This window comes from Coturnix japonica, chromosome 1, assembly GCF_001577835.2.
Source record: "Coturnix japonica isolate 7356 chromosome 1, Coturnix japonica 2.1, whole genome shotgun sequence".
Taxonomy (NCBI): domain Eukaryota; kingdom Metazoa; phylum Chordata; class Aves; order Galliformes; family Phasianidae; genus Coturnix; species Coturnix japonica.
In genome coordinates this window covers 99,082,233-99,109,673 of record NC_029516.1, presented here as the reverse complement: position 1 = coordinate 99,109,673, position 27,441 = coordinate 99,082,233, and the positions used below count along the sequence as shown (strand labels likewise).

The following is a 27,441-nucleotide window of genomic DNA, read 5'->3' as shown; positions in this document are numbered from 1 at the left end:
TTTATATAGCTCTGTAATTTAGATTGACTGATACGATATTTGTGACTAATAAAGCATTCATGTCGATGCGTGTTGGGCAAGTCAAAACTTGAGCAGCAGATTTCAAGTGTAACATGAATAGCTTGCAAGGCAGTGGGAAAGAAGTGCCTAGTGTTTCTGCTGATGCTTAACATTTCCAGAAGGAACCTAGAGAAACATCCAGAGAAGCAGCGTGAGAGACAGTATTCAAGTACACCTGCATGTGCCAAGGACAAAGTACATTAACTTCCATGAGGTTGTTTTAGGTGTCTTTGAAAAAGCTTCAGATGGGTATTCACATCACAAGGCTCTAATGTGGTAACAGAAACTGAAGGTTTAATTTCAGAAGAACATCAAGGTTTACTTCAATATAAGACATTTTGGATACTACAAGGCGATCTGCTACTATATTTATCTGTGATGGTGAAAAACTGCTCTGTGTTTTCTGGCAGCACTTTTGTATGTTAACTGATGTTTTCATTGAGGAGTTACATGGAATGCAAAGGGCTCGCTGCACCATTTCAGCTCAAGCACTTTAATGGCTGCTCTCAGAGCTGTCCTTATCTCAGTGTCTGTGGGTGAGAGATTCTTCAGTTCCATGAAAACACTGTCAAGCTAATTAGAGGCTGCACAGAGTATGTCGTGTTCCCTATTTATAAACTTGACTGATCTCTGCTTCCTCATTTGAGACCTCACCACTAGTGAAATAATGGTTGTTTGGAAAGAAGGTTCAGCAGCAAGGACACCAGTGGCACCTCAAGGAACTGACTAATAGTTTTGCCTGGTTTCTGGTTTCCTTAGCATTCTTTTGGTACTACCCTTGCATAGCATTCTTGTATAAATACAGTTCTTTTTATAACAACTTACATTAGTCTGCAGTACTAAGTTTTCTTCCTTCGTTTTCTCTTGTATCCTTTATTGCTTAAACTACAGTCACTGCTTATGTTAAAATGACCATCTCTGAGGAACATTACCTGTACATGTATATAAAGTACATCTGGTGCAAGCAGAAGTGTACTTTTTTCCCCCTTTCTCTTTCCCTGTAACCCCTTCAATCCTATTCTGGGACTTCAGTTTCATATGTGAAGGAAGAGCATTGACTCACCCTGCTTTTTACACCTCCCTGTTGGAGTCACCCAAATGAACCATGCTGCATCCCTCCCAAAACATGTAATCGATGGAGAAATAAATGAATGGTATTGGTGGGTTTGAAGTATTGTGAAGATGGTAATTGTGATAAAATACTGAATATTTCAGTCACTTTGCAAAACAAGTAGGAGTTCAGCAATGTCACAAAGTGATGGGAATTGTAGGCACTTTCTTGAGCTGTTTGGCTCTTCTTCTGGGTTGCTGCAGGATGTGACGAGGTTTCAGTTCTCATGAAATGACTTGCAAAGTTATTAAGCACACCAGGAAACCTGCGCTTTCTGTTATGCTATTTTGATCGAAAAAACAGAATCCTCTGTGGGAAATAGTGCTTCAGCAGTGTTTTACAGGTCAGCATTTATTAATAAGAAGCAGCCGTTCTTTTAGTTGCTCTCTGCGGGTTCTGCCTGCACCTCTGACCATGCTCTTTGGTCTGCTCTGGGCTTCATACTGGATGATTGATTCTTCAACTGAGATACCCCCAAATGGAGTAGTATTCTTGTGCTGGGTAGAGGAGATTGCATAACATAATTAAAGGCTGTGCTTCTGTTTATTCATTCTGGCATGATTGTCTTTCCTATGTGACACTGACTTAAATTTGACCTGTGACCCAGAGGAGACCTCCATTTCCTATTCTAAGGAACTGCCCAGCAAGTTGATCTTCCTCTTATGTTGAGCAATACGTGAATCCTTTCATTAGGATCCAATCCAGTCCTACTTCTGTGAGCATTTCATTTGTATTCTTTGGAAGTTCATAACAGGTCATATAAGTTAGGCAGCTGTCCAGTTGTCAGCTAGATAGTTTTGGCAGAATGGCTGTAGTTGAGGTGAATGCCTTGTTACTGCAAAGCAAAGATGATGGTCTTGGTTTTGAAGATAAGCATATTGTTTGATACATATTATTTAGAGCTTAGGATATAATTATCTAATAATAGAGCTTTATAAATGTATCACTGAGTAGTTTCCCTTATTCTTCTGAGATAATGTTTCCAAATATTAGAGAATTAAACATGTCACTTAGTGTTTACCTTTTACTTTATGCTGTTTTATGAGGTGACTGGATGATTTAATAACTTTGCAGTTTGTCCAGGTTTATGATAGCATCTAATAATCATAGTCACTGTAGTATGGATAATCTTTTTTTCTCCTCCATGCTTACAGAGCAAGGCAGCAAAGTTTTTTACTATCACCGCACAGACTATGGAGAGCTTTGTGAAGTCATTAAGTGAAGACATGAAACAGCAGGATTTGGATTCTGATGAAAATCAGTTTGTGTTAGCGTTGGCAGGGATTGTAACAAGTAAGTTAACGTTCGCTCTCAAAATAGCATTCCATGTGCACTGGGAATTTCTTCATTGCTTTGCATGTAGCGCAACAATTACAGCTTTTTGAAGTCAAGTGTTTAGTCAGTGCTGGTATCTTGGGTGACTCCTAGTCTTCTAAAGTTCTAGCAGATTTGTAATTCGGCAACTCTGTGAGGAACTGAACTTTCTGTTACATAGTTAAGGACGTGATGTATAAAATTAGTTCAGTTCTGAAATTTCTTAGTACTTCTAGTCAATCTGAAGTAAAGCAAGTACTCTCTTACTAGTCATCTGCACTCACCTTGCTTTGTAAATGTCAAGCATTGTACTGTCTGAATCACAGATAATGCTCACATCTTTGAGATGTTCCAGCTGCCGATGATGCGATCATCTCAAGGTATGTATTCAGCATTTTGAAGATGTAATTGGTGTAAGAATGTTGTTGTCAGGTGGACTCCATCTTCTCTGTCTTCTAGATCCCCAGTTCCATGATCTTAAGAGAAGTTAATAAACATTACTTCCACCCTAAATACTTTTTTTTTTTAGAGGTAGAAAACAGGAATCACAGATCCGAAGGAAGACACAGATCTGTCTCAGTATGGCTGCCCTTGATGTGGAAGGCTGTTAGAGATGGGGATGATATGGCAGTTGCATTTTTGTGAAGCAGTGCAGCTGTCAAAATGGTATTAATGATGTGATGCAAGATAGGTGAAACAATGGCTGTTTGTACAATTGAATCTTTCATTAATGGATTTTCTCAACATGTGATTTTAGGTGGTGGTACGCCTTTAAAGAAATAAGAAATGGTTATGTGACACATTGTGCCAGTGTACCAAGTAATGGTTGGATCCAGTTCTCTCCAATAGCTTCACCAAAACAGAAAAAAAGAAAACAAAAGCATAGCAAAAGTAAAGTCAGAACAAACAAAATGTTTCATGTGGGGGAGGATGATGGTGTTCTGCCTGAGGGGAAATCAGCGTGGTGAAACGAAGTCTTGCCTCACTGAAGCTGATTTTTTCCACTGAATTAAGTGATGCCAAGACTTTCCTCTTTGTAATTTAGGAAAGGGGTTGCTGAAGCTTAAGTACGATAAAGGACGCAGACATACAAATGATGTAGGAGGTACAAGTGTAATCCTCCTAGTATTACGTTGGAGAAGGATAGCTGGTCACAAAGTGCCAAGTATTCAGATGTCAGAGAACAACAGAACAGAAGTTCTGAGTTCAGTCTTAACACAGCTCGGCTTGAGGACATGTTATGGTACCAGTCCTTAATTATCTGCTTAATTCTGAGTTTAAAAGGCCTGAATGGGAGGCCAGGGAGCTGAGTTTTGTCACTTACTACATTCACAGTACTTCACTCATTTGGAGGAGGCTTGAAAGTCCAGGCTGCTGGAAGATGTCTTGCACATAAGGATTTCCTGAGTTACAGGACTAGCATAAGGGAAAATATTTGAGGAAAATCTGTTTTAGAGCAGTAGACACTGGAAATGTTTTTGCCATTTGGTTTGTGCATGAATAATGTAGCGCCTGCAGAGAATTAGGAAAAGAACTGTGAGTAGATGTTCACAAGCATTTTGGTTGTGTAATGTGCCAGGCATATTGGATTGACTGACTGTAAAACAATCTGCAATCCCGCTTCTGCAAATCAGAACCTATGATGACCAGTTTTGCTTCATGTTACTTGCAGATGTTAGAACTGCTTGAATCCAACCTTTTGTTTCACTGTTCACTGTGTTATTGCTAGGACGCTGGCCACTCTGAATAAGTATTTGAATTATCAAAGTAGAACTATGAGGGAGTTTGATCAGTATCATTTGCTGCTTCAGTATTTGCTCTGACGATGGATGTAGTTTCACGCTTACACAGATACAATAGCTCGTTCATCACAGCTGACATTTTTTTACTTGTTCTGGTAATTATCATGAACTTTTGTTTGAAACATGAATTTTATGGTGATATTTTGTGTTCTCTCACAGATGTGGCTGCACTGGCATGTGGCCGTGAGTTCTTGGTCAGTTCAAGTCGTGACCTATTGGACACAATGATGCACCTCCTGGGAGAGTTGAAGCCGGGACTCTGTACAAAGTTTAAAGTGTATGATGGCTTTTTTTTTCTTCCACATGAAAAACATTTCCTTTCAATGTAGATCAGTGATTAACAGCAGTGTTACCACTTTCCCATTATTTCCTTTCCTGGAGGCAAGGCGTAACGGTTGGAAAACCTTCCATAGAAGCATTCCTTGCAAATACAGTAGGTTCACCTGCAAGGGTAGCTTTATCCACGTTTTGTGTCCCTTTGAAAGTCTCGTAAGCACTGTAGTACTGCCCATCTGCCTTAGGAGGGGCTCCTAGTTTGAGGGTCAGATAAGGAAAGTGTGAGGTCAAGCTTTAAAACAGAGATAACTGTGGGAAATGTGGATTTGTGTTTGTTCTCTTCCACTACGAAGAATTTCTTTTGCAAAATACTACATGCTACAAGTGAAGAAAGTGCTCTGTTGGATTTGAAGGCCCTCCTTTTGAAATGGTGTTTTGTTTTAATTACATTTCAAAATCTGCCAGAACTAGATTACTTAATGCCACCTTAGTAGCCAGAGGCACTGTGCAATTGTACTTGTAATAGGCGCTGCCTGTCAAGGGACTTCGTGACAGAGGGTTGAAAGAAAAGCCTGTGTTACACCTGTCAGCCATTGGAAAAGTTGTACTTGCAAAGCAGTGGAGAAACTAAGAATGTTGTTAGCTGTGTCTCTTTCTCAGACTTTTTAAAGCTGAGAATATATGACTTTAGCAAGCAAATTACCACAGCTTATCAAGTACTTATTTTTTTGCTACACAGTGCACACGAGCTCGATACATGTCATAGAATCACAGAACAGCCCAGGTTGGAAGGGACCTCAAAGATCATGAATCTCCAACCCCCTGCCACATGCAGGGCCACCAACCTCCCCATTTAATACTAGACCAGACTGCGCAGGGCCCCATCCAACCTGGCCTTGAACACCTCCAGGGATGGGGAATCCACAGCCTCTCTGAGCAGCCTGTTTCAGCACCTCACCACTCTCATAGTAAAGAACTTTATGTGGTTAATTTGTTCTTGAAGACGGTTTAAGCCAATGTGCGTGGTTTTGTTTTTATAGCTGAACAGGGAGCACATGCTATGAATTCATGCGCAAGTTAGCTATCACAGCTCAGCTGACAAACAGCAACCTTGTCAGCCACAATAACCCAATTGCATCTCTATGCACGTACTTAAGCAGCTTCTACGTGATGAGTATGAAATCAGGCTTGGTCCTAAATTTGGATAGGTTTTATCTTGCCTAACCTCAGCTATCTGAAAGCTGGTGGTCAAGTATCTTGTGGCTTTCTGTTCTTCTTCCTACCTTCAATGCAAAGAGATGGAGCTGTAAGTAGGCACACTCAGCCCAAGTGAATGAGCTGCCCTCTGAATATTTTTGCCCTTACCTGCAGGGTAGTGAAAAGGAAGCTGAACAGCCTGTGCTGTATGCAGTAGTTAGATACTTTGGGGGTCAGTCATTTCCTGTGTTTCCCAAGCATCAGTCTTGAAGATCATCCTCAAAGCAAGCTAGTTAACACTTGCAGCAGTGTTTTTCTGTGAGTTCCCAACTAAAAGATTCAACTTGAGAAAGAGAAGATAGTTTGTGCCTTTGTGTATTTATGGAAAAATACTAAGACAGGACCTGAAGTGGTTGAAAGCATGCATGTCAACTGAAAGAAAAAAAAAAAAGGATTTTCTTTTATGGGGAGGAGGGAAATTGTTCCTAAACATACTCAAGATTTTAAGCAAATGAGAAGCTGTGGGGTAAGATATGTGATTTTTGAACATTTCAAGTTGTATTAATGTAGTTCCATAATGCAATTGAATTTGAAGGCCCTCCTCTTGAAATGGTGTTTTGTTTTAATTACATCTCAAAATCTGCCAGAAGAATTGCATGTGAATTGTGGCCATTCGGCAGCATAAATACAGTACACGTGAAATACAAGTAAGGTACAAATAAGATACACATAATCAATGCCATGAAGCAGTTAGGGATTCAGAAGAGCCTCTTGGTATAGTAAATTGAGTTTGCACAAGAAACATTTAGATGATGTACTGAGGTATGTGGTTTCATGGGGAAATAATGGTGGTAGGTGGATGGTTGGACTGGACGATCTTGATGGTCTTCTTCGACCTTGGTGATGCTCTGATTCTATATACAGATACAGACAGACATTTTTACAGCTCTGTCTCATGGATGAAGGTGTCCATCGTTTTGGAAAGGTGGTGTATTTCTCTCAAAATGTCACCACTGCATTACATGGGAAGAAATCACTGACTTAACATTTAAGCAATAAAAGACAAAATTTGGCTTCGTATTTTCAAGGATGTGTTTGTCCCTTGCTCAGTTTCTTTGCTTTAAAATTCTTTTCTATCTCCTATTTTCAAAAGTATTTTTCTTTACTGTGTGACAAATCGGGGGAGACTGTGACTAATTCTGCACACAGTAGAATCGAACACCAAGTAAACTGGAAAGAGGAGTTCTCTTCTTTCCCTCTTTTAGTTCTAGCGATCCTGTGAGAATTTTTGGTCTTGTTGTTCTAACAACGTATAAATAAAACATTTACAGGAAAAGTTTCCAGTTATTCTAGCAATACTGTGCTATCCGTATAACTAAAGCTTCTGTGTGAGTGCTAGCACTGAAATCTCATGACCTTTTTATTGCCTTTCTGAAATAGCAGTGGTGTGAAGGATTTTAGATGGCGTTGCTGTAGGCTTTGATCAACATTAGTAATTGTTAGGTGGTCAGTAAGCATTTACACAATTGTTTATGTCTATAATTAAATTGATAGGAATCTTCAGCTTTGCTCACGTAGAACTTGGAAGGAGCCACTAAGAATATTTCACTTTATGTATTAATCCCATCTGTTAAGCAAAAGAAAAGGACCTTTAGCTGTAGATTTTAAAGCAGTGACAGGTACAGTAGTACACAATGTTAATCATTTTGAAATTGCCTAAACATGAAGACTATGAGGCACATAGCTAAAAAACCCTCCGCGCTCCAAGCAGAAAATACTGTCTGTGAAGTCATGCTGTATGTCAGGTTTCCTTCAATAAAAATATGGATTGCAAAAAGTACTTACTAAAATGTGCAGGAACTAGTGATGAAACTGGTATGAAGGGCCTGGAAAAGTTTCTGTGTTGTGCTCATGTATGTTTAATTAGTAATAATATGCTACTGCAGGCCCTTACAGCTGGTTAGTGGGATGGGTTAGGTCCTGTTGTGACACTGCAAACCACAGTGCTTCCCTGGATCAGCACCATCACTCAGTCTCTTTTGTCTGCACGTAGCAAACAAGTAAAAGAAAAATACAAACATGGCAGTATCTCTTTACGTCACTTTATTTCTATCTGTAAATGTCAAACAGATTAATGATGAAAGAAATTGTTGAGAAATATTAGCACTTTCCATTGTGAGGTATTGTTTTTTTGATCATTTTAATTCTGGCTGATTAGATGTAATTACAACTGTGCTCCTTTGTCAGGGCTTGGATTCTGGATTGCATTAAGAGCTGCAGGAGCCATATGAAAAGGAGCGTGTGGGCTTTATGGCTGCAAATTCAATTCCACAGCACCTCTCACTGCTTACTGATGGCCACTGATGCAGTAGATTTAATAATCTATTGCTCTTGTTTCTAACTACTTAAGAGCCTAAGTGATCAAACCTGTAGCAGTGCAGCAGTTAATGTAGCTTATCTTCCACTGCAGACTACACTGAGTTGTGTTGCTTTCCTCTCCTGCTGTATGAAGATATGCATGGAGACTGTTGGAAACTCTGCTGATGGCAGATTAACTTACGCCACATTCACTTAAGAATGGGATGTGAGATGTGAAGGCTGTTAGGAGTAACATTATTTCCCTCTTGTTTGGAAATGGTGCCAGTTGGATAACAGGCAGCTTTATCACAGTCATGAGAGACAGTAGCAGCAGCCAAGTTGATCCCAGAACAGAGCAGAGAATTCCTACCTGCTCCTGTTTCTGTACAGTTGTTTTGCATGAGACCCAGCACAATGTTCTGAGTGGGTATCATCTTGTGTTCTGTAAATGTTACAGGAGCTGTGTTTGTTCATCTTCCCTTTTCATTGTCCAGAACACTGACTTGCTTGTTGCCATTTTTGAAAAATAAATAGGATGCATCTGCATCGAGCATTTGAAAGCAAAACCTAGTTCAGCAGAAGCTGCAGGAGGAGGTTCACTGTCAACAAAATCCTCTGCCTTGAGTGTTAGTAGTTCTAGCACTGGAAAGTAGAGATGCATTTGGAGTCTCAGGGTACCACATTTGTCCAGCAATCTGAAGCAGCTAAAACTACATTCTGGCCTAGGCACTTTATGTGCGCAAACTGGCAAAGATGCCATTTCTATGTGTAGCGTCCTGTGACTTACAGCATTACATCAGCACTGATGTAGCTGAGGCTGAGGTGATTGGTGCCTGTAATCAGCCACCCCCACCGCCCCCCCACCCCCTTTCCTGATGGTTTTCAGATTTTTTAAGTTCCTGATCTTACTGAAGCCTTTTGTGTTTGCAGTAACTTAATTGGAAGTCTTGGTGTCAATTTGTCAAAGGTGTCACGTTAGATTTTTTTTTCACTTCTCAATTAAGTAAATTCTTTTTTAGCTGCAAGACCATAGGCGGTATTTGTTAACCAAGAAGACAACATATGGGTTCTTTGTCAACCTGAATGACCGTAATAAAAGACGAAAAGAAATCACCTCCTAGGAAAAAGAAAAAAGGCTTTGAGGTTGCCCAAGTGTCATTTGGAAACAAGTTTTGAAGAGGTGTGGGTAAGAGTAGCATTTGGCCTGTGCTGTCCTATGTTGATTTATGCTAAGAGCACAGTTTATGGCCAAATTGAAGTCTGGCTCTGTTGACTTAAAACAAACCAAAAAAAAAAAAGCCAGATGTCTTTCCACTTGTGAACTGAACCTAATCAATCAGGATTCCCAAAGGCAGAATAAATAGAAAAGCCTGCGGTGACATTTAAAGAGATGAACAGTGTTGTTTTTTCACAGCAGGGTTTCCATTTACAGGCCAGCAACGTCTGGTTAGATGAGGCCTTGGGCTACCTGTTCTTGTGGTAACCCTGTGTATAGCAGGAGGGATTGGATGATCTTTCATGTAAGGCATCTCTCAGAGTTTGATGAGCCTTTCAGTGGTATATTTTTCTACAGGAGTGATATATGTGATCCTACTGTAGAGACAAGGTTTTGCACAACATTGTTTCGATAGCATTTGAGACTTGTTTCTGTTCTCAAAGTATAAATGATGAAGTGACACTTCAGCATCAATACATAAGAAGCTAAGGGCATAAGAAGCAAGAGATGACAAAAGATGCAAAGAAATAAGAAAATAACACTTCTTTTTCCTTTCAATTTTAGGCTAATGCTGATGTCACTTTACAATGTGAGTATCAACTTGAAAGGCTTGAAGTACATCAGTGAAAGTCCAGGTTTTATTCCTTTGCTTTGGTGGCTCTTGAATGGTAAGTTGCTCTAAGAACCTTGTAAATTGTAGCTTCGGGGATTGTAGATTGTGGGAATATTGCAAATACAAAAGAGAAATTTATGTCCATAACCTGATTGTGTGAAGCTTTTGTCAGATTACAAGTAAACAACAAAGGCAAATAAAGGGAGGAGGTGTGCATTTCACACAACCTTTTTGGTAACTGTATGTAATACTCCATTAATACAAAATGTATGGATGATATTAAAAAGAAGGAACAGTGAGATGTTTCAAAGTGCATTAGGAAAGCCACCTGCATTTCTATATACCAACTTTAAAACCTGAGTGAAACTAGGATCACTGAAATACAACAGGGGAAAAGGTAACTGTGTTCCGGGACATTTGGGAGAAGTGCTCTTTCAGAGGCCTCAAATCCCTGCGTAGGAGCCAGCTGAGATTGACGTTGCTGGCACGCATTGGAACTTGGCTGGCAGCTGAGTGCATAGCTCATAAGGGACAGTAAGGAGCACATTAACTACAGAGCCATGACAGTGTCCTGCATGTGAACTGCAACTTGAGTTTGCTCTGTCTCGGGTTTCTGAGGTTACTGTGGCTTGTCCATGAGAATATTTTTGGTGTTCATTTCATAGTATCGGGGAGGCTGGTCATCTCTGCACTCCGCATTGCTGTGCAGAACCCTGCTGCAGTACAAGAAGTAAATACAGAAGGTAGCTGAAGTGGCAGAGGTTGCATCTACTTTTTCAAGGAACTAAATTCATATTGATGTTTTTAAAAAGCTTCGACTTGGGCTTGTAAACTGGAAGTTGTTTGTATTTCCCACAGTTCTCTCAACTATTTTAAGGAAAATGATGGTAGCTGTGCTTTTCACTGAGGAACTTACAGCTTTGCACTGCCATAGGCTCTTCTGTGATCTCAGAAGATGAAGTAATCCTTGTAACACTGTTGAAAAACACCTGTTTTTACAGCTTTTTAATGTCATTTGAGAAGAATTATGTTCTCAGGGAGTACTTTGCGTATATCATCCTTCATTCTGCTGTATGTAGAAGCTGAACATGTGCTAGTTCAGATTTTTCCTTTACTTCATGTCTGCCTAATACACATAAGCTTTGCTCTAGTAAAACAAACAAGCAAGCTGAAAACAACAAATGGAAACTTCAAAAACCTTGTCTAAATTCCCAAGTGTGCCCTTCTCAATTTTGTGATAAGATAAAGAAGCTGATCTTGTTTGATGCAGTCTTTTGTTTGAAGGAGGCTCCCAGGTCATGCAAGAGAATAAAACAGGGCACAGTTGTTAATAATTGACTGCTGTTAGTGGCAATAGGAAATTGAAAGGCTACTTTACATTTTGATACTGTTAATCGTGTGTGGGCTGGGTTGTGGAAGGAAAAGATGGGCATGGCTAATTCCCTCATGTTTTGATAATAAATTCCTCCAGCTACAGCAAAGGAGGAAGATGTTCAGATAACCCACATCTGCTAGTTCAGACTTTTGACTTGAGAGGAAGTCTGCTTACTGTCAAGGGAGATGGCTGACTCGTTTGTATGTCGGATGAGAGGTTGGATCCAAGATGCAGTCTTGTTTTAGTCATTTTGTATGAGATCGCTGTCATTTTCTCTACATTTAATCAACCTCTGAACTTGTCAGTAGCTTTCTCACGCGCTTGCTTCTCTACTGTTTCTGCAGTCAGGATCTTCACCTTCTGCTGGCCTTGATTAGATTATAAACATCTGGAGTTGCCACTGTGTAAAGTCTTATATGTTTTTTCCATGCAAGAGAACCGAGCAATACGGTTTGCTGTCAGAGCGTCCCATATATGCTGCCGTCCTACAGGAAGCTTCTTCAAAGATTGTTTAGGCTGAGGCTTGAGAGATGATTCAGCGTTCCACAGATTTCTAAGCCTTTATCATTGCTCTCACAAAGAGAGTCCTCTGAAAGCATCCTCTGCCTTTTTTTTAATTTTCAGAGAATCATCCTGTTTGCTGTCGCCAATTGACAAGTGTCCGTGATCTCAGACTATACATCAAGGCCAATTGCTTGTATACAACAGATAAATCTCTCAAGTTCTTTCTCCGAATTTTCAGTCGCTTCCCAGTCTTCTTGTCCCCCGAGGAAGAATGTCCTTCTCATTAAGTGAAGAAGAGAGCAAACACACATGATAACTGGATTCTCTTTGTTCTCTCTTGTATGTATCTAAAGCAAAGAGTGGTTTGATTCTGATTGTCTGGTAGACTTTTTTGAAGTATGCTGGGACACTGAACATATGGATGCTAAGAGAAAAGAGGCAAACCTAGTAATGATTCCTAATGGAGAAAGAATGTTAACAATGAAGGGGTTTTGTATGTTCTCTGTCTTTAGAAAATTTGGATGAGCCAGAATGTCTTCACGTGCACTAAAAAAGAATTCCTAATAGCTCCTTCTGCTGGAGGCTATACTGAAAACAGGTGAAAAACAAAAACTTTCTGAAGGTAATGCAGAACTGTGCAGCCTTAGTATTACATACCCTGTTCTCATCCTCTTTTTTGCCCCCGTATTAAGTACTGCCTGAAAGGTGGGGCATCTTTTAATAAGCAGCGGTGATCACTGAAGAAAACAGTCCCATAACTATGCAGCTGTTGTATTCTTGAATAGCTGTCACCTATTCCTACCTGTATCTTCCCAGCCTGGTGCCAGCATAAAAATGTGTGGATGATGACTCAGATTTCTGTCTGTGAAGCAGCTTGTGGAATTAGTAGGTTTCTCTTCTTGTGGAGCACCATTTGTGTGTAGAGCAGCTGCTGCTGTCTTGGAGGATATAGGCAGCTTTAGTTTTCTCCATCTCCATCTGCTGTCCCTGTGTTGATATCTTGGCTAAAGGTTTTATGTAACTTTCAGATTTCAGGAAGCTCTGTCCTCAGCAGTAGAAAGAGAAGTTATATAACTTTAGATAGAAATCCTCTTGAGATTTGTTGGTATTTTATTGCTGGTGCTTTACTTCTGTAGATGCATTAAGACTTTCAATCTGCCATTTTCAAAGGGGTAGACTTTTCCCTGCAAAGGGTCTTTTGAAGATGTTGGAGTCAGCTCAGTTGTTACCTGAGTTTATGTATTTCATTTTTAACCTTACAGAGCATCTACGAACAAATGAGTACTGGAGATAATTGGTCTGGGCTCTTCACTTTTTTCTTCTTCTTCTTTTTTTTTTTTTTTTTTTTTTTTGGAACTATGTATCTACCTTATTATTATTATTATTATTATTTCACCATATATTGCAGTTCTTGTTCTTGTTGGACGTATGAGAGAAGTGGAATTCAGAGAGATTATGTCAATGACATTTCCCATCCTTGCTGGGAAATTGCTCCAGGTACTTCATTAAACAAAAGACAAGAGACATATGACTAATCTTACATCTCTCCCTTCAGTTTCCTCCACCACAGTTCCATACAGAAATCTAACCTTGTTTATCCAAATTCTTTGCAAATGACGGTCTCTGTTATAAATGTCTATATGAAGCACATTCTCATTTTGCTGCCTGCAACCTTCTGTATTTGCTTTTCATGACTAACCCTGAAGGCTTATAAAGCCTTTCTTTTCTTTTTGGATTGGTTATAGCTGTCAGAATTTTGGAAATTCAGGTTAAATGCATGGCAGCATGTTATTTAACAGACATCTGGACAAACAGAGATCTTCTATTTATGAATCAGTGTCTGTATTAAAACAAATTTTGGTTGGTAAATCAAAACCTCAGTTACCAGTTTTTCAAACTCTCAGCAGTTTCATATCCTTTGCGCTGTCTTAAGGAGAGGGTTACCCTACTAGTCCTTAAAGAACACATCCATTTTCTTGAATGGAAAGATGTCAGCTCTGACACAGAAAGTCTCTGAACCACTGCTAGCTGAGAAGCTGGGAGAGTGGCTAGAGGAGGTCTCACTGAAAGCTTGCCCTTTTCCCCTGCTCTTCTCTAAGCAGCAAATGCTGTTTGTCTAAGTAGAGCTCCTGCTGAGCCCCGAGAGGCTGTCCTTACCATCTGAGGAGGAGTTTCTCAACTAGATCCTCCTTCTTAACATCAGAGCCGTGCAAATTGATGTTCTTGCTCCCAGCTGGCAGTGGTTTTCCTTTTGTGAATATACAGAAGGAACTTTAACTCTGGTGAATGCATATGTCACTGTAAAGCACTGGTTTGGTCTGCTGTTGTTCAGTAGCTATTTTGGGAGTCCTCAGATGCCCAAATTAGGATTGATTGAAGCTGGAGAACGCACCTAACAGCTCACTCAGGAGTCTGTCAGCTGCAGGGCCACATCTGTGTGAGTTCCTTTTCACTCTCAGCCCTTTATGTAGCAGTCAGACAAATTGGGTCTGCATTTGCTGCTATAGTCTCCCTCAAGGATTTCCCTGTTGAAAGTATGACAAGGATGTATCTGTAGGGGAGTGGGGATTTCTGTTGAGCTGAACTCTGTGTGTGAACGTGAAAGCAGTTGCTTGGCCAGGGAGCAGACTGAAGCAAATCCAGCTGCTCTGCAGGAGCTGGAGAGAATGTTTTGCAGGGTGAAAATGCATTTGCATCCATAGGAGTTGCAACAGCAAGGCCATTCTTTTTCCTGCCACAATGTTCTCCTTGTTTCTTCCCCACATGGTGTCTGTGTTGCAACACCTCTTGGCTCTCAGACCAATCAGCATTATGAAAGTGTCCGGAAAACTCCGCACTGCTGCAGATACTGGCTCAGCTCCACCAGTGTTAGCACTGTGGAAAGATCTTACATGGGACTAGCTGTGGCCCTATCTTTCTCTATTAGACCCACTGCAAACGTAGTCAGTCTGACAGGTTCATAAAAAGGAAAGAGAGAGGTTGTCCCTTTATGCTAGAATCAGACAGTGATTGAATTGAATTACATTAGCAGCAATAATGGGAAGCTTTTGAAATATTGCTCTCGTACATAGGCATAGCTGTAAACTGCTTGCTGGTAATAAATCTTACACTCAGGTGGCCAGGGAATGGTACGGGCACGTGTAAATGGAGTTCATGCAGCTCAGAGCCAATTGTAGATAAGCTGTTTAGCATTGATGTAATGCAATTACTTAAATCCCGCTGTAGGGAACAGTTCATCTGAGAGCATGGTGCTAATGACAGATGTGACTAAAATCTGTCCACGTTATCAGTTGCTTTTGTCAGTGACTGAAAGCCAGTGACATCAAACAGTGGTGCTGGCAGCTCACAGAACGTCAGCAAAACTCCAGCAGCTTCAATACCTTGTTAAAATTGCATCAGCACTTTGTGATGGCAGTAGGCTTACGCTCCGCATGTGATCCCCGACTGAGGCAAGCAGCTTGATTTCTTACCCTGTTGCCCAGAAATAATGACTGTAGTTCTGAAGTTTTAGTGCAGGAGATGCGTGTGCTAGTTGTTGGGAGGATATGAAGCAGTGATTTGATTGCAGCTGAGGCTTTTTGGTTTGTTTTTGTGTGTGTGTGTGTGGTTGTTTTTTTTTTGATCTTGTACAAACAAGATGTTACTCAGCTAGTGTAGAAATGGCTAAATCTGGAAGCTATTGAAATACACAGTGCTGAATAATGAAGATTCCTTGCATTTCTTGTAACTATTCTCTAGATGGGAGTTTTAGAAAAAGCCTCCGAAGATGTTGAAGAGGGAAGAGTAAGATTTCTAGGGTTAGTCTAAAAAATCCTCTTAGAAAACATGATTATCTGTAGTACTATTCTCAAAATCATGTGTAATCTTAAGGATTTATATTCTGAGGCATCTGTACTCATTTAATTCAAGCCAACTCACGACACATGCACAACAGTGGAAACTGGAGGTTAAATGCATATTATGTCATCTTCTGGTGCAGAATCATTTCCTTCCTTGTTAGAGTGAGTCAAGCCATTGGGCTTCTCTGGCTGCTGTTGAAGATTCTTCCTAGAACCTCCTCACTTATTGGAAAATACTGTTGCTAGTCAAGCTGGAGTTCATTTCCTGATCTCCTACAGGTCCTGACTTTATTACCTCCCCAGCTATCACTTGGTTCTTAATCAATTCTTTATTTTGTCCAGCTTTTAAAACTCTTGCAGATAATAGTAAAATAGATGCATTTGACAGCATTAATAATGAAGCACCATTTATCCAGGGGTATATGAGAGCTTACATACATGAAGCTTCCCAGCAGTATTGCAAGTCACTACAAGTATTAATGTCTTTATTATGGAGGGATAATCTCTCACAGAGGAAGACTGTAATGAGATACATAGATTTCGCTCCCAAAAGCTTCTTTCAGCCTATTTGCGTGTGTTTTATTGCTGCTATTTCCTGTGAAGAAATGCAGAATAATTCTAAGTACAAATAAAGGGGGCAATTAATACACAAATAAACACATAAATAAAATTTAGAATTAAAAAACAAACAATAAAAAGACTGGTAGGCATGAAGATGGAAATGGAAGGAATGGAAGGAAGAAGCTTTTAGTCATGTTTTCATGTTTACGCTTTAAATCGTGAAGAAGATGTGGTAGAAAATAGCTACAAATTTCATTTATTGACCGAAAATGGGGAAAAAAAGGGAGTGGCTGTCTTGTGGGTGTAGATCAGATGTCACAATTTTTAATATTGTTCTTTGGTGATGTGACAGTGGGAATTGCTTAAAAATTCCCATCTGAACAGACAGTTTTGTGCTTAAAGTCATAGTTATTTTCACTGTCCATCTCATCCCATTTTCTCCCATGGATGCTATTACATTTCTCCTTATGCTTTAATGGGTAATTCTCCTTACCCCTTTCCAGGTTATACTTGTTGTTATTAAATAATCCAACAAATAAAAGAATTTGACTCAGCCCACCAAACGCTTTACCTTACAATTCAGCACAACATGGTTTGTTGCTGCACCACATTTATGCTGCTCCAGTGAGAATTTGGTCTCCGTGGTCATGTCATGTGCAGTGTGATCTGAGCTTATTTCTCCCCAAATTCTGGCACGTGGCTTTATTGAAGGCTGGCTGAAGACTGGGCACACTAACAACGAACACCTAAATGATGTGCAAATGGAACAAATAACTTCTTCAGCCATAAAACTGTATTATACATTTTCATTTGGAGTACCCAGAATAGGGAACTTCCTATGAGATGCCTTTGGTAAAATTATAAGCAAGTAAATGCAAATGGACTGTTGTGAACAATGAAAAGATAATGCTCCTAATGTTTGAGTATCTAAAAATGCATCTTGTATTCATAACAGCGGAGTTGTTATGTCTTCTTAGCTTAGACCACTCAAAGGTCTTCCTTACTAAATTTCTGTGATGCAACAATGCCGATCTTCAGTACCAATTTCGCTTTCATGAAGACTGATTTAAACTGAAAGGCTGATGCATTGTTACCGAGAAGGTTTTGTAAAGATTAATGTTGTATTGAGCTTCGAAGAAATCTGAAGGCTTATGTAAAAAAATTAAAGGAAAGCCTTGTGTTTTACTGCTGATTTGATTAGTTGTTCTGTTTGTTTTTTAAGTCTAATTAGTCATGGGATAGAGCTTGTTGTGCTCTTAAATTGGATTGCACCCAACGGTATGACTTGGCTACTGACTGAGTAAATCTGAGCTGATAAATTCCCTTATTTGTAGCCTTTTCAACATCTGAAAGATAAGAGCGAGGTTTCTGGTTGTCTGTTCCTCCCAAACACTATTGAGTACGAGCTGCTGAAGAGGGCAAAGCTGTTGTTTCAGGTTCCTTCTGGAGCCAACCAGCCAGCACCAAATGGCATCTGCAAATTATGACACTTCAGTTATTCCCTGCCAGTGTGTTGAGTCATGAGAAATGGCAGTGTACGACTTTTTTCCTTTATTTGGACTCACTTCTAACAAGCACTGGATTCTTTCCTCTCCCACTTCTAGACCCGGATACAGAAGTTTGTCTGCATGTTCTGCGGCTCCTCCAATCTGTGATTCTGGAGCCAGAAGTATTAGCCAAGTCAGCCTGTGAGATGCGTGATACTTTGCCATTTCAACGTATCATTACACTGTCAAAGAGCCGCAATGCGGAACTGCAAGCACTTGCAAAAGAACTACTTGAAGATCTTAAAATACTTGAGTATGAAGCATAGAAGAGCTCTGTGACACCAACTGCTTATGTCTTTCCTATATTTCTGTGCTGTGGGAGTTATTAGAAATTGTCTTGACTGAAAAATTGTCTACGTAAATTCCTCTGACAAAATTTCTTTATGAAATCAGGCAATCCAGGTACAAAAATGCTGAGGAAAATGTGTTGGGTTGTGGATGTCCAAGTAGGCAATGTGGTAGAGATGGGAAAGACTTCATTTCTTGTGGCAGAGTTTCATTGATGATGGATTTCCAAAGTGATACAGGTTATGTTGTCTATTTATCACATAAAGGGAGTAGAGTGGTCATCTCACCCATTGATGACGTGTTGTTTATTGGAGTAGTATTTAATCATTTCAGTCCATCCTTAAGAATTATTATACTGGAAGAAAACTTTGTTGCTTTCCATAATTCTGTGTTGGAATGCATCCCAGGTTCTGGTTTTATTGATGTTATTTCTCCTCTCTTTTTGCATTTTAATAAAATAAATTTCAAATTCTCAAGCACGTGATGGATTCTGTTTTCAAAATTTGCATTCAGACTCACTGGAACTGCAAATCAATTCATTCTGTGGTTGCCAAGAGTACTAGAAATGGAGCCATTGTTTTTTCAAAAGCCCTGAACAAAGGATATTAATTACTGTTGTTTGTGGCACCCGGTGTGCAGAAGATGCTAGAATTAACAGCTTCTCTGTCACGAGCAGCATTGCATCCCCTCAAAACTGTGTTTGTTGTTAAAGCAGCTTTGTATAACTTGCTTACCTCAGCGGTACATACATACAGACGTTTGTGTGCTTTGCACTGGTAGAATTTGCTTGTGTGTTTTAGAGAAAAAAATGTCAATTTCTTTGATGATAGAAACACAGCCAGTTAGATGATGCTGTATTTGAAGGAGTAGTGAATGAGAAATGCAATGCTGTGGTAGCAAAGTACTAAAGTTATGGCACCTCAGCTGTGGATCTGACGTGCCAACAAAACACAGAGTAGACATCTTTTAGTCCAACAGTACCGAAAACATATAGGATTTAAATACTGTCTAAGTATCAGTGTGAAAGCATTTCCATTAGGCTTTTTGCAGAACGATGAATGCTCACAGTTAGAAATGTCAGACACCAGCTTAAAATTACTGGAAGTAGTTGTCGAGTATGACAAGCAGTAGCTGTCTGATTTGGGACTGCTTCACATGAAGATACTGATCTCACACAGAAGGGATGCATGGAGTTCTGCAGTGTCTGATTCAAGGGTACATTGAACCTGCCAGGTGCCAATTTTTGGAAGACTTTAAATCTTTTTTAAAGTGTGCTTTCTTTGGATTTGTTTTCTTATCTTGCCTTCCTAGTCATATCTCCTAGAGTTTAATCCTAAATGGATCAGAGTGATGACCTGTCATTTCCCAGAATATCAACTCATGAAAGCACTAAGGGGCTTCCACTTTTAATTTAATGGATATCTGTTCATGAAAGTCTTTCATCAAATCTTTGGAAGCCAATAAATAACATTAAAAAGAAGAAAACTAGGTCAGTGAGCAGAACTGGTGAAGCCTCACATCCTGTAGATTTGAGACTTTTCTTGGACACCTTTCTGTCCCTTCCAGCCCTTCTATTATGAAACCATGTCCACCCAAAGTGACTGCATGGGATGTGCTAGGTGAGCCAGCCTAGGAATGTGCCAGTTTTACCCTTAGAAAGTTTTTATAGAGAGATCAGAGATTGTCTCTTGGATGCTTTATTTTTCAGGCACAGCTCACCAGGACCATTTCTTCAGAATCAAGCCATCAGTGATCCAACTACCTCAAGAAAGTCGTTTTGATTCTATCCTGAGGGTTTTATTCTGCAAAATGGATGAATAAGAAAGACTCACTCCATCTGTGAAACATTTCCAAATTGAACATGGAACACAGTATGACACCGGTTTGGTCCAAGACCTGTTAGCATAAGCATTATAGATCTCAGGTTCCATTTTGCTGAAAAGTTTCAACCTAAAACTGAGAAACTAGAAAGTTTTGCTGGTTTAGAACCAGAGTCAATGTATGGTTTGGAAATGCTGGGTTTAGAACGTTGTTTTTTCTGTATCAAACTGATAAAGAGGTGGGATTCTTCTGATTAGAAACTAATCAGCCTCGTTACTGGCTTGCAGGAGAAAAGGCAGTTCAGACAATCAAAGCAGCAGTTTCTGTAGCCCTGTTCAAAGTCTGGAGTTATTCCATCAAGCGTTTCCTCCATTGCACAATCTCAAAGTTTCAGCAAAGAAGAAAATGTGAGTTTGGTGTTGGATTGAGAAGATTATCCGAGTTACTTTAGATTTACAGTGATTTATAGATTTATAGCTGAAAGTAGAATTTGACTCTTAGGCTGAGCTGGTCCCAAAAGATTAAAAATCTGTTTTAAAAGTCTTTAGAAAGAAAACGCCTGTTTACTTCACGGTATCAGCTGCACAATTAAAATTGAACTTTACTCCTTTGAGTTTTATATACTGCGTACAAAGCTGCTGAAATTGCGTCAGTTCGCTGACACTCCTGGGAAATGCTCACTTTTCTTATTTGATGCTGATGATTGACGCAAAGGAGAAGTAAATGAGGATCCCCTAAACATATTGCTTGCAACTTAAGAAATTCAGCTGTACAACATCCTGCCCCACTGGTGGCTTGTCAAGGTTTTTAGGTAGGTTTATAAGGAGCTGGAAAATCTCCATAGAAGAAAGTAAGAACCAGTCTGAAGGCAGATCTCTGGCTTTTCTGGAGTGTCTTTGCCCTGTGCTGAATGGCAGCACGAGTGTCCTGGCATCTCTCAATGGGGGACTGTGAACTTGGATGAGAATGGCAGCCAGCTGCCCAGTTCCTAAGGGAAACAGATGTGTGGTTGCATGCTGACACTGATCTGCTCACAGGGGTTTATGTCAAAGGTGGTGGATTAGGGTTCAAGACACATCTTGTTACGGGGGTTTATGAGTGGGACGTAAGCAGTAGGATGAATGGAAGAGGGTGGTGATTTGTTCGTATGGCCACGAGTGAACTTTCAGATGATTGAATTTCATCTCATTGCACCACTCATTTAGCTGCTCCTTTGGGTTAACATTTGCTCTTGTGATATGCCCTGATTAGCGCTAATTGGACTTCAGAATTGATAAGATTTTACAAATCTTGCAAATGCTGTATGAATCATCTGTTCTACTGCTTTCAGTCTGGAGGGATTCTGGAGGTGAGCAGAAAGGAGTTTTATTGGGGAGTAATAAACCTCCATTTCCTCTGTATTTGCGTGCTACCAGCTACGTGCTGTGCTCCTTTCATACACAGTATGAAACGTGCAGCTGCACTGGGCCATGTGTACATTGTTCCAAAGGCAATTCTCCTGACCCATATGCAAGACCTTTTGCAACTGCTGATTTCTTATGCAGTTGAGATACAAGATGCTGCTGATAAAAGTCATCGGAAAACTCTTGAGGTCATACAGATTTTAACTTCTCCAGTGCTTTATGATGACCTTTACAGTGTATAACTCACTAGGTCGGAAACTTCAAAAAGACTTTGACCATATTATAGTTCCACATGTAATTTATAGGACTATAATTTTTACTATGGGTGTGACTGCGGTTAAAGCACTTCTGTTGCCAGGTGCTCAATCTCTTTGAATGTGCGTGTTTTTCATTTTCTGTGCTGTTTGGCTGCAGTCAGAAGAGGCAGCAATGGCTGAGGGCAGGGGAGGTGAGGGCCTGTGCAAGGGCTGGAGAGGGCCAGGATGTAATGCAACCTGCCAGTTCCAGATGAACAATGGAGGTCAGGTCCCACTGAGCTCCTTGAGTGGCTATCATGCCACTTAGGTCTTGCTTTGAGCTAAGGCAGAGAAAAGGGTTGGATGTTAAAAAAAGCAGGTGAGCATTATGAAGCTTTCTGCAGAGAGAGGAAAGCTCGCTTTCCTTCTGTAGTTGTGTCACCAATTGTGCCAAAGAGTAAGAATCACCTTTTGTTACCATACAGCAGAACTGAGAGTGTAGGAAGAAAAGCCCAGTACCTGACTCTGCACCCTTTTATCCTGAGCGGGGTCTGTCATTGCCTGGAATCAGTTTCACAGGATCACAGAATGGTTAGGGTTGGCAGGGGTCTCTGGAGGCCACCTGGCCCAGGAGGGACACCTGGAGCAGGGTAACCAGGATTGTGTCCTGGGAGTTCACTCTGTCTTAGCTATAGCATGTTTGAAAACTGTTCATCTCAGTCAACTCCAGTGGACTTCTTGTTATTCCTGGTGTTTTTCTAGCTCCCCTGGAGCTCTGTGGGGCCTTTAATGCAGTACAAGGACACGTCTTCAAGAGAGCTTCTTCTGTTTGCTCAGCCTGTGGATTTCCAGGAACTGCTGGAATGAGGAAGGGGGGTGGTAAGTGTTCAAAGACCAAGGACAGTCATCTCTGGGTCATAGTCCCATAGAATCATAGAACCATTTGGAGTTAGAAGGGACATGTAAAGGACATCTAGTCCAACACCCTTGCAATGAACAAGGGCATCTAAAGCTACATCAGGTTGCTCAGAGGCCCGTCTAGCCTGACCTTGGATATTTTCAGGGATGGGGCACCTCTCTGGGCAGCCTGTGTTGGTGCCTCATCACCCTTATTGTAAAAAACATTATATCCAAACTGAATTTCCCCTCTTTTAGTTTGAAACCATTTCCCCTTGTCCTGTCACAGCAATCTCTGCCACGGGGTCCACCCCCTTCCTTCTTACAGCCCCTCTTTAGATACCAGGAGATCACTGTGATGGGAGTCTGGATGCTGTAGGTTCAGACCAAACGTGTGCCAGAACATTTAATTAGACGTGAAATACCTGTGAGGTGAAACCACAGTTATGGCAATAGAAGAAAAACAGAGGAAGGGTCTTCAGTTTGGTCAAAGAGGGAAGCAAAGCATGGGGGTGCAAAGGGAACAGGCAATGCTGGTCCTGCTGGCAGTGTTCCCAGCGGGGCTTGATTGGTCTGGCAGAGGGGATACAGAAGATGCTGCAAGAGACATGTTTTGTGTGGAAGTTCCAGGCAGCTGTTGACAGCACTTGGAGGAAACACTGGGGCGGCTTTCTGTCAAAAGGACAGCTTAACAGGCGGGCAAGCTGCCTGCAGCATTTCAGGCCAAGGATCCCCTGCCTCTGCAGCACAGACGTGTCTGTGGAAGATCGTAAGAGGAGGCTTAATCAGCCCAGCAGCGCTTAGTGAGGTCTGCAGCACAAGGCAAGAAACTCCCGCCGTGATACAAAGCCAAGGGAAGGGAGGCAACATGCTGCTTGGAAGCAGGCCCAGTGCAAGCGATAAAGGCAGCGAACGCTCTGATGGCAGCAGCTGCAGGCAGGGCAGGGCAGCAGCACAAGGTGAGGAACATCTGAGTGGGCACTATTTGCTCTTCTGCACAAGCTGCATGACTTTTGACTGCAAGGAAGGAATGACCAAAAGCACCAGAACCTCATTTGTGCCAAAAATTAGCACTAGTGTTGTGTTAATCAGTCTTTACTGATGAACAGACCTGGTGTGAAGGATGAGGTGGTGAGGAAAGGCTCCCTTCCTTGCCATGCTTGCCCCCAGCAGGCCCACGACCTTGCTGCCACTGGAGATGTGTGGGCAGAGCTGCTCACAGCACCTGACTGTTCCATGAGATGATATTCAGATACAGTGTGAACTGGGGCTGCGTGGATGAGCTGTCATTGCTGGCAAGCCTGCATTTTATGGACATTACTTCCAGTGTGCATGTGTGGGCATTCCATTAACGCCTGTTGGATCCCCAGTACACATGTGCAGAAATACATGTGCTTCTGTGAGTGCTTTTCTTTTTTTGCATTTTGCAGCTTGGCTGAGCACAGCTGTGCTTTGGAAGCTGCAGTAGATGCTTCACGCTGTGCCTGATGCGAAGCAGCCCAGAGCTCTACATGCGCTTGGAAATTGCTCAGCAACAAGAAACTACCGATAGCAATCGCTTCTCTTCCCAAACATACAGTTTCTCTTCTTTTTATTCCGGTAACAGTTTATTCCTGCAGAGTGATTTTCATGAACATCATTACTACCCTGTTGCAGCAGAAACTTAATCTCTCTGAACAAGAGCAGCTGAGCAGCAATGAGTCACCCTCTGCTTCCAGTAAGGAAGCCCCTTCAGGAAGCCTCTCTAGCAATGATGTCCTGCTCAGCCCTGACCAGCCTCTGAGCTATTCAGCCCTAACAATGTTGACAGCGTGTAATACTGCCCCCGGAAGCCTTCAGAGATTGCTTGTCAGGCACAGCCGGTGTCTCCAGTACCCAGGCAACTAATCTAACAGCAGATAGATCTTGGGTGAGGAAGCCAGGGGAAAGGAGGCACCCTCTTGGCTATCGAAGAGACCGAAAGGCACAGAAGTCATTTCTTTAGCACCAGTGGCAACCTGGCATGCAGTCAGAAAAATTAGAGACTGCCTCTGGAGATTGTGAAGCCAGCTGAGCTGCTGAAAACAATGGTGCTGCTAAAGTGGACTGGGAGAGGAGAGGCTTTAAGGGCAGACATGAGGGCACAGTGGAGCTGATGTGTGAGTTGCCACAGAAGAGCATCTTTGGAGTACTGTACTGAGCCTGTAATAAAAAAGGCTCAGTATCCCAAAAGCCTTTTATCCCAGGACGATCGACATTTTTCAGGATGGAGAAAGGGAGAAAGTTCATTGGCCATTAATTTTTAATTATAATGGAGTGTTCTGTAGTGATAGATAGTTTCCACTGTACTGGCTGTCTTCAGCACATAGTGGCCCACTGGAAACCTGCTCACTGATAAGGCTGTCACAAGAGGAGTACAGAAGAAGGTGGAAAATAAAATACTGTTACACAAACAGTGCATTTCTGTTCAAGTGCTCTGCTGCTACTAAGTCATAGGTTATTAGGCCTGCGTTTCCTTAGGCATTATTAGGCCTATTCGTTTCCTTAGGCACAAGAAGGTGCTGCAGCATATACTGCAAGGTGCCAGAATATGCTGCCTCTGTAGTTCCTGCGGAGCAAAAAGAAGCAGCTCTCTAATGAAAACCTGAGCCTTGGGGTTGGGCAAAGAAGGCCTGTTGCCTCCCAGAAGCAGAAGCCACCATCTGTGGTGCACAGCCTGTGGCACGGCCTGCTGCTGCTGGTGGTCAGGTCTTAGGGAGGCCTGCATGGGCCCGGCCTGGCTCCCTCCCCTCCCATCCATTTTTGAAAGGTCTCTTCTTCCTTGGAAAGTAAAATATATGATCAAGAAGTGGGTGACCCAAGCCTTGGAGTGTATCCCATGTGCCTTGTTTCTGCTGCTAGTAGAAGCCCAGAGAAGGTGACTGGGTTTATGGTATTGTTCTAGCTGGGGACCAGGAGATCTCCCAAGCCCAGCATAGCTCCCATAGCTCTCTTCTCCCTGTGAGCTCTCAAAGAAAGTCATTTCTTCATTTCACAAGGTCTCAGAGCAGCCTCCCCACACCACAGAGCCTTCTGGTGGCTCTGGGCATTGTACCTAATGAGCTGACAGCAGGTTAGTTGCTGCAAGCCTGTCCCTATGGGGCTGCAAATCCTGCCTTAACCAAGCTGACTGGTACTTCTGCTTCTCTGCATCTGCAACGAGCCCTGGATTGCTGCAGAGGATACAGCAGAACTGAGAGGAAAACAGCAGCAGCAGTGCCTGGAGTGCTGCAGGATGTCACCAGGAGCTGCCTAGGCTGGGCTGATGTCCTTTGTCTGCTGCATGACCATATCCTGGAGAGAGGAAGGGAAGCAGGCAGGTAGGTGCCATGACTTTCTGTTTGCCCTGACCCTCCCTAAGGACTCTCTGTGATTTCCTTCCTTCCTTCCTCTACCCTGCAGGGGATGGTTTGTTTGCCTGTTTGTTTGTTTTGCTCTGAAAATGTCATTATCCTTGAAATCAGAATGGCCAAAGGTGCAACAAGGACAGGGCAAAAGGTCTCTTGGGTGACTGTGACTGTGAAGATAGGAATCTTTTTTCATGTTGTACCCTTTTTACTTCTTTCCACAAAAACAGGCACATTCCTCTGTTCTGCCCTCTCTGCCCTTCCAGGGATTAAGCACTAGAAAAGCATACAGGCCTCTGTATTGAGAAAGGACTGGAAACTGCTGTAGCCTCTAGAACCTATCTGTTGTCAGCAGTACTAGACCTGATGCTTGTCTGATGGGAACTACCGCAAAAGGCACGCGGAAAGCACCTTCGCTATCATGCAGATGATGCTATTGATATCGGGGCTTTGGGTGTCTGTGCAACTATGGGAGGAGATGAGGAAGAGAATGAAATGTTACTGAAATAGCAGCGTTTATGTATTAACAGATATTCTTCATAAGGCCAGAACTAATTTGTAGCTGAGCAGCAGAGAAGCTGTCTGCGGGCAGCTGGCTGGATTATGGGTGACTCAGCTCGCTATGCATGTGTTCCCTGAGATCCAGTCATTTCCCTCATCCCTCCTGGCTATTCCATCTTACAGAAATATTCAAAGAACTAAGTGAAAGCGTGTGCCTAGCAGTGTGATACAGGGTATGGATTTCTATGAGCTTTTCTTGGGAAAAGCAATATGGCAAGTTTGAAAAAAAGCTGGATTAGATTTCTTTTCTTTCTTTCTTTGACTTCATGTAGTAAGACTCATGATAGGGAGCAAAAGCAACAGTAGAAAAGGATAGAAATGGGAGTTTCATGTAAAATAACCTCAGTGTTAATGATATTATTTGTCAGATGACCAGCAGTGCAAATGCTCTGCTCCTTGTCTACTAGCTACATGGAATCAGCACCAGGTGTGAGCATTCCTAAGCAGATCTTCACCTGTGTTTCTGAAATACCCATGTCTCTGCATTTGTTCATGTATGCTTGGAGCATATCTGATAGCTCTTTGGTTTGAGATGCTCTTTCCCCAATAGTCAAAAGGGAACTTGTCCATCCTTTTAAGAAAAATATCAGTGGGAGACTTTCAACGCTTGACTGATTTCCTTCCCCACTTTCTCTGTGAAGGCAGGTAGATTTGTGCCCTTGGCCTTGCCAGCTAGCAAAGCTTCCCAGGCCACAGTCCTTCCATATGGAAATCTGGAGGAGTAAGAACAAAACTCATGTCACTGCCAAGAACACAGTTAATGTTTATAAAGTCAGCTTGTGATGGCCCAACAACTGGCTCCTTAGAAATTTTTATAGTACATAAAAACACATCCTTGTCCAATATGTGGAAATGGGCTTCTTGCACCTGTAAAAAGATAAGGCCTCTTCTTGCAAGGTAGGAAGCATTAAAAAACTGGAAAAGCTGGTGTAGTGTACATAACATCTGGTGTACACCAGCACTCATCTTTGCTCCAGCAAAACTAATATTTGCTTCATCTGTTTTGAGATGAACAAGAAATTCCAGCAGCTGCCATCTCTGAGGAGTACCACAGAAGGGTATGGTTAAATCCAACATTGTGTTGAGCTCCTGGGATT

The 27,441-nt window shown here is 41.6% G+C and overlaps 1 protein-coding gene and 1 long non-coding RNA gene across 5 annotated transcripts in view; both read left to right on the top strand.

Annotated features, from left to right (window-relative positions):
* HSF2BP (heat shock transcription factor 2 binding protein) overlaps positions 1-20,515 on the top strand; it is a 32,428-nt gene extending 11,913 nt beyond the window's left edge. For 2 of the 4 annotated variants that reach the window (XM_015883688.2, XM_015883680.2), the window contains exons 5-8: positions 2,326-2,464; positions 4,447-4,564; positions 9,899-10,002; positions 17,831-18,537. In XM_015883688.2, coding sequence (XP_015739174.1) covers positions 2,326-2,464; positions 4,447-4,564; positions 9,899-10,002; positions 17,831-18,039 — 570 coding nt within the window. In that variant the 3' untranslated portion in view covers positions 18,040-18,537. Of the gene's footprint in view, positions 1-2,325; positions 2,465-4,446; positions 4,565-9,898; positions 10,003-11,946; positions 15,577-17,830; positions 18,538-19,769 lie in introns of those variants that run through there. The other 2 variants (XM_015883706.2, XM_015883697.2) reach the window with 2 other exon arrangements.
* Positions 20,516-22,661: 2,146 nt separating this feature from the next.
* LOC107324008 overlaps positions 22,662-27,441 on the top strand; it is a 59,961-nt gene continuing 55,181 nt past the window's right edge. Inside the window, exon 1 of the long non-coding RNA XR_004309633.1 lies at positions 22,662-25,756. This is a non-coding gene — a long non-coding RNA (uncharacterized LOC107324008). The remainder of the gene's footprint in view (positions 25,757-27,441) is intronic.